Source organism: Colobus angolensis, unplaced genomic scaffold (assembly GCF_000951035.1).
Source record: "Colobus angolensis palliatus isolate OR3802 unplaced genomic scaffold, Cang.pa_1.0 Scaffold264, whole genome shotgun sequence".
NCBI lineage: Eukaryota > Metazoa > Chordata > Mammalia > Primates > Cercopithecidae > Colobus > Colobus angolensis.
Genome location: NW_012115866.1, coordinates 211326 through 218856, shown reverse-complemented (window position 1 = coordinate 218856; position 7531 = coordinate 211326). Strand labels below are relative to the sequence as shown.

General features: G+C 47.7%; 1 protein-coding gene across 1 annotated transcript in view; it reads left to right on the top strand.

Annotated features, from left to right (window-relative positions):
* Positions 1-7531, top strand: part of CRTC3 (CREB regulated transcription coactivator 3) — a 131350-nt gene that overhangs the window by 109094 nt on the left and 14725 nt on the right. Inside the window, exon 9 of the mRNA XM_011947416.1 lies at positions 6155-6401. Coding sequence (XP_011802806.1) covers positions 6155-6401 — 247 coding nt within the window. The remainder of the gene's footprint in view (positions 1-6154; positions 6402-7531) is intronic.

Below are 7531 nucleotides of genomic sequence, written 5' to 3'. Positions count from 1 at the left end.
TTTTTTAGTAGAGACGGGGTTTCACCGTGTTAGCCAGGATGGTCTCGATCTCCTGACCTTGTGATCCGCCCGTCTCGGCTCCCAAAGTGCTGGGATTACAGGCTTGAGCCACCGCGCCCGGCCTCAGGGACTATCTTGAAGGTTTTTCCCAAAAGGCAAGTCTCACTGCTTTGTTACAGAACTCTCAGAAACGTAACTTGCTACGTATAAATTGAAAGTCAACTGCATTTTCATAAAAACAGCCACTCTCTTTTGATACTCATATTTCATCTGTTTGAAGTAATTAAATTACATAACTATAATAACAAATAAAACTGACATAAGTATGTTTGAGAATCACACAACTGACTCTTGGTAAATACACAACTCTCTGGGTAGAAGCAGCGTCAGAAGCAGAAATGTGCGGAAATCGAGAGGAGCCTACCAGCCCCGAGCTGTGGCAGGCTGTGGGCATCGGTGGCATCTTGGCCAGAGGAAAAGGGAAGCAGCAGTTCACCTGGCAGTTTGGTGGCACAGAAGTTAATTAAGAGAGTTTTTGTGAGTGTACTTAGTGTCACTGAACTGTACACATAGAAATGGTTAAAATGGTAAATTTTATGGTATATTTATTTTACCACAATTTAAAAACATAAATGGAAGAGGAATATATTTTCCATATGCAATACAAAAAAGTTTCTATGAAGCAGTTTGTTAGTGGATTTAATAGTATGCAGCTTCATTCCCTAAAAGGTTTGAGACAACTTACAAAAATATATATAGTACAAGCAAATGAAAAAGGAAGTTCATGAGGAAGTTGCGTCTGAAAGAGAACGAGGAGATGAAAGAGATAATGAGGCCCTTGCCTTAACAGAAACTGCCTTGGGAGGGCCGGCTGGTGTGCCACGTGGGATGGTACAGACAGCTGCTGGGGAGTTTCACAGAGAGGACCCCTTGGAACTCGACGGGCTGTGTCCTGACACAGCCCCGAGAAGGCTTCCTGGGGATGTTTATCATAGCGTCCGTGAGAGCAGTCCCACCACTTGGAACCGAAGCCAATTCAGAACCAGCAAGCCTGCAGGGCCAAAATAATGTGGTTTGGAAATGGGATTCTTGCATGATTTGACTTAGTACATACAATCACTGGTGGGTCAGTGGGTGAACTAAATCCACTTCAAGCAATCATTGAATATGATTTCCCCCAACAGAGCTTCCTGTGAGTATATCACAGCAGCGCATTCAACGCACTCCCTACTGAGTACCTGGAGCTCAGACATTCTTTTTGGCAGGTTAAACATAAACTCAGGTAATCTGCTGAGCTGCGCCACGCGTTGATGTTCGCTTCAGAAAGTGGGAAAGCCTGCCAGGACACATGCCCAACAAAAGACGGGCTGCCGAGGGGTGCAGGACATTCCCATGGAAGGGGCAAGATTTTCCTCAAGGGAGTCTCCCTCAACCTAGTCCGGTTCAGGGGCTTCCTGGTAAAATGGAAATTTGGAAGAAAAAAAAAAATATTTTCCTCAAGAATCAATTTTGGCTTAACCATCAGATAACCTTCAGGCTCTGAAAGCCTACATTATAGAATTGGGCTGTAGTACTTTAGCCCTCAAGAGGTTGGTTTTTTGTTTTTTTTATTTTTTTGGTTTGTATTTATTTATTTATTTGAGATGGAGTATCGCTCTGTCGCTCAGGCTGGAGTGCAGTGGCATGCTCTTGGCTCACTGCAACCTCCGCCTCCCAGGTTTAAGTGGTTCTCCTACCTCGGCCTCCTAAGTAGCTGGAATTACAGACGTGCACCACCATACCCAGCTAATTTGTTTATATATAGTAGAGACAGGGTTTCATCATATTGGCCAGGCTGGTCTTGAACTCATGACCTCAGGTGATCCACCCACCTCGGCCTCCCAAAGTGCTAGGATTACAGGCATGAGCCACCACGCCCAGCCTGTTTTGTTTTTACAGATAGGGTCTTGCTATGTTGGCCAGGTCAGTCTTGAACTCCTGGCCTCAAGTGATCCTCTCAAAGGACCACTTGCCTTGGCCTCCCAAAGCACTGGGATTACAGGTGAGCCACCATGCCTGGCCAACCCAGAGAGTTTTAAAGCAGGTGTTTTTTAGGTGGAGAAAGTTGCTTTCTTGCTCTTATGTTACAGACAGAATTCCATTCAGTGACTCCTAGTCATGCACATATTTATTGACCCCCTAATTCTTGGCACTGGGTAAAACAATGAACGAAACAGATCAAGTTCCTGCTTTTGAGGAGCTAATAATCTAGTAGAGCAAGATGGACAGAAACAAATAAGCAAAGCACGGTGAAAGGTGTGGGTAAATGCACTGAAGGAGACACAACTGTGGCAGGTGGACAGGCAGCCACCGGCGGTCGTTGAGGAAACCTTTCTGATAGTGTGAGGCGACGCGGAGAGGGCTGCAGGCAGCAGGAACAGCAAATGCAAAGACCCCAAGGCAGGAGTGGGCCTGGAGCTCAAGGAGGCTTGTATTGCTTGGATCTGCACAGAGAAGATGGGAGTCGTTAGAGGGTCTTGAACCCAGGGGCTCATTACTTTCCTTAGATCAGTAGTGACTCCTTTAGGTAGTTAACTATATTTGGAAAGGAACCCACCTGTATTTCTCCAAGCTGCAGAGGAACTGTGTGAACATTATTAATGACCTGGTTCACAGTGGTCACATTTTTTCCATCCTTGCTCTGTGCCGTTGGACGCTTCTCCCTGCCGCACCCCTGCTCTCTCTGCCTTCACTCCCACCTGATCACCCATGGATCTTTCTTCTCAGTCAGAAAGCCCATCTGCTCTCACGTTGAGGGCTCTGAGGTCTCAATTTTATTTTTCTAGTCCTTGACCTTTAACCCTATAAACAGTTCCATACTTCCAGCCATCTAAAAGACAAAATTCAGGCCGGACGCAGTGGCTCATGCCTGTAATCCCAGCACTTTGGGAGACTGAGGCAGGCCGATCACTTGAGGTCAGGAGTTCGAGACCAGCCTGGCCAACATGACAAAACCCTGTCTCTACTAAAAATACAAAAATTCACTGGGTATGGTAGTGCACACCTGTAATCGCAGCTACTCTGGAGGCTGAGGCAGGAGAATTGTTTGAACCTGGGAGGCAGAGGTTGCAGTGAGCCAAGATCGCACCACTGCACTCTAGCCTAGGCGACACAGCAAGACTCTGTCTCAAAAAATAAAAAGACAAAATTTAGATTCAGTTTTTCTACAACCAAAATGATCCTTCCTCCTGACCATCCGGTTGGACACCTCTCCTGCTGCCTCATTTCTTTCCAAGACTCCACAGTTCGCCCAGTCATACTTTTACCAAAAAAAGTGAGGCAAGGCTGGCAGGAGTGCATGCTCATCTCTCTTCTGCCACTGATTCCCCCGACACCACCTTCCTCTAGGGACACAGGGGTCCCTCTTAATCAGGCTGGCCACTTTACCACTCCCTGGTCTTCCTCCTACTGGATTTGCGGAGGCCTTTCTCTGCTAATTAACTTTCCCTCATTTCCAGAATTCTCAGTCATGCTTTTTGAAAGCATATTTACTCTCGAGTATTCCTTACTGCTTACCCATCCTCGACCCACCATGCCCTGGCTTCCACATCTGCTGTTAATGGAACCTTGAGAATGTCAGTTGCCTCCTGTACATAAATGAGAAATATCCCTGCTGCATCCCTGCATGTCTCCCTAGTCAGCAAAAACTCAAAGCCAAAACAGAATTCATGATCTCATCCATAGCCCTGCCCTCATTCCTGGTCTGCTCACATCTTCAGTGTCCCCCGTCTCAGTGGGGGCTCCACCAGTCCTCAGGCCAAAGGCCCCAGAGTTGTTCTGGAGTTCTGCTTCCCTGTCTCTAGAGTCCACCCTGCCTCTCTGTCCCTGTGCTCATGGCCTCCTGCTGGGCCGTTCAGCAGCGCCACAGTGTGCCTCTCCACCTCCAGGTCTGCTCCTTGCACCCCAGGACCCCTTCCCCAAGTCTGTTAGCTATGCTGTCCTAAGAAAAGCTGATACTTCTCTCCCCGACACTGCCCACCCCGCCTCCAGCCTTCCACTGGCGTCGTGTCATCCTCTCATCAGTGCCAGCCTCGGGTGCTCTCTGCCTGCTTTTTCAGTTCCATCTCCACCACTAACCAGCCCTCCTAAACTCAACCCTCCCGTGGTCTGAATCCTCACAGTTCCGAGGGCACACCGTGTGATCTCACACCTCCCTGCTTTTGCCCGTGCTGTGAACTTGCCTGAAATCTTTTTCCTGACTAGATCACCTGAATTCTTTAGCCTTTAAACTCAACTCAGATGTCCTCCAAGGAAGCCTCCTCAGGTCGGCTGGGCTTCCCTCCATATGGCCTCCCTCCAGGCTCTATCACTGCACTACTGAATTGTACTGTGTTGCCAGTTATGTTCCTTATGGCTCAGTCTCTTGAAGCCCAGATGCCAGTGACTGGCCCCTGGGAGGTGCTCTGCTGATGCGTGCAGGAGGGAATGAAGTGTCCTCAGTGGGGTTCATAACTTCCCTCTGCTCCTGGCTGGTGGCACCTTCTCCTGCATTCTCCTCCGCTTCACCCTCACTGCTCTTTTCCTAGGTCACCCCTGGACCACTGCAGGTGGTCCTTCTAATTGGTTCTCCCTGCCTTTCTTTGCTCCCTGAGGCCATCCTCCACACTGGAACCACAGTGACATTTCTGAAATGCCATTCTCCAGCTTAACCTGGCCTCTCTCTTTCCACAGTCCCTGATCCAGACTCCTGAGAACAGCACATCTTCTCCCTCCTGCCTCTCCCTCCCCATCTGCTGCCCTCCCTCCCCACACTCTGCCCTGACACTTGACACCTGGCCATGCCCAGCTACTCGCAGTTCCATGCACACACTGTGTCACGTCCATGGCAAACCCGTCCCCTCTACAGCCCATCCCGACATGGACAACTCCTGCTTTTGTGCTCCCGGTGTCACTTGTACCCACTGGTTACACGCACCCCTTCTCAAACCCAGCACAGCGTGATTCCTGCCACGTTGCAGTTACTTGCTTTCCCAGGCTGTCTCTCCTGCCCATCTGTGAACTCCAAGAACAAGGTCCTCTCAGACCTGGCTAGCAGGCCCCTCCCTGGGCCCCGCACTTGAGAGGGCTTCATTCCCAAAGGGAACATACCACCATTGTACACCCGCTAGGCCTAGGGGGTGGCCAGAAAGTCAGCGAGGTGTGGACAGAGCTTGGCCACATAGGCTGGGATAGCCATGTGCGTGCACTGCGGTGCGGAACAGGACTAGGGGGAGGAGAAGGGGACGTGGACTGAGGGCCAGGCTGCCTCTCCCTGTGTATTCTGGCACAGAACTCCGAGAAGTCTGAGAATTCTACATGTAAATCTGGCCTTGCAGGCTATTATGAGGTATAATTTGTCAGGATAGACACAGAACAAAGTTCATGTAAGGGTTTGTTCATTTGATTTATAAGTTTTAAAAATCGAAACAGATGGTATGTGGGCCTCCTTTTATACTCTTGCTCCAGGCCTGTACATTTCAGGAGCAGGCCTGACCCCGGACATACTCACCTGCTTGTTCATCATGGTGCCACCAGCACGCGGCCCGCTGCCTGGCACACGGTGCCCAGCCCACAGATTGTGATGAATGAGTGGCAACATCTCTTTGTCACTTTAAAGTTTACGAAGACTGTAATTTAAAAAATATATCTTGGAAGGTATATTGGAAGGTAGCTGGTTACTCAGAGATACTTTTTCTGGTAGCAAAGATAACTTAGAAATGTAGCAAAAAGAACTACATAAATAGAGAGCAGTGCCTCACATTTTGTAGAGGGGTTTATAATTTTCAGAATACTTCTGCATCATAATCTAATCTGGTCTTGATTATTCTAGACCCTAATCTAGTATTCCTGTAATGTGGGCACTGGTAGTCGGTGAGGAAGTGTGTTTCGGAGAGGTTAAGCTGAGCACCCGTGTTCTCAGAATGAGAGAGGCCACACCAGGACCTCCGTCTTTCGTAGCCGATGCTCTTATTTGACAAGGAAAATGTTTCGGCCATGTTTGGTTTCCCAACAGCCAAATACTTATTTGACAAGGAAAATGTTTCGGCCATGTTTGGTTTCCCAACAGCCAAATACTTATTTGACAAGGAAAATGTTTCGGCCATGTTTGGTTTCCCAACAGCCAAATACATTGTAGAAAGTCATTCTTAATCTTTCTTTTTTCAGTGCTTTTCCACATAATGGTCAAAACCTAGGCCTCTCACCCTTTTTGGGGACCCTGAACACTGGAGGGTCATTGCCAGATCTAACCAACCTCCACTACTCCACGCCCCTGCCAGCCTCCATGGAAACCACCGACCACCTCTTCGGGAGTATGAGCGTGGGGAATAGTGTGAACAACATCCCAGCTGCTGTGACCCACCTGGGTATAAGAAGCTCCTCTGGTGAGTATCTCCTGCTTAGCAGTGACCTGGTGGCTTCATCATATGTGGTCCCCACCCATGTGGCGTGTTCAGTGAATCACTGAATGAGAATGACTGCATCTCAGTTAGAGACGATAATGTACCTTGTTGTATCTCCTGACCCTGCAGACATTTTTCTTGGATGTTTCTGTTTCTCCTGGGTTGATGAGTTTGAGGCAGCTCTGCTAAACCTCATTCCCTGTCATCCTCACTCGCTCCTCTATCCAGGGACTTGGGGAATAAGACATGGGAGCCAAGAAATAAGCATCCACTCTGCGTTGGCTGAACAGTATTAGTGGCTCTCATCAACATATGACAGTTTATAATTTAGGCCATCTCTCTGGATTCCTCCCATTTTCCATTAGATTTCTAAGGGGAATATTTTGCATTTTAGAAAATTTACAGCATATATGATGAAAATATTTCTACTTAATATCTGTGTATTAAGTGGAAATCACTCACAGTTCCAGTTAAAGATGCAGCGTTAGCTATATAAAGATGCTACCCAGAACGGGACTTGGGTATTACTCTATGGGTTTGCTTGTCCATATTGAAATTATGACTACATTTGTTTGAAGCCTGACACTCTTTTTTTCTTTTTGAGACGGGGTCTCACTCTGTCACCCAGGCTAGAGTGCAATGACACGATCTCAGCTCGCTGCAACCTCCACTTCCCAGGTTCAAGCAGTTCTCCTGCCTCAGCCTCCAGAGTAGCTGGGATTACAGGCATGTGCCGCGATGCCCAGCTAATTGTTTTTGTATTTTTAGGAGAGACAGGGTTTCACCATGTTGACCAGGCTCACCTCCACCCACCTCGGCTTCCCAAAGTGCTGGGATTACAGGCATGACAGTTTCTGTATTTTCTATGAACTCCTTAAAATGCTTGGTACACACAGATTTCAAAGATGTTTAAGAGATGCTTGAGCTTGCTTTCTGCATGAATTTTTAAAAGCTAAGTTCATAGCTGTAGCTCTAATTATTATCTGAGCCAGCTGGATCACTGACCTCTTTGTGGACTGGTGAGTGGTGGATTTATGTAGGGCTTTATCATAGACATGTTCCTACCTTTAAAAATATAGCAAGTGAAGTCATCTACATGAATTCTAAAAATA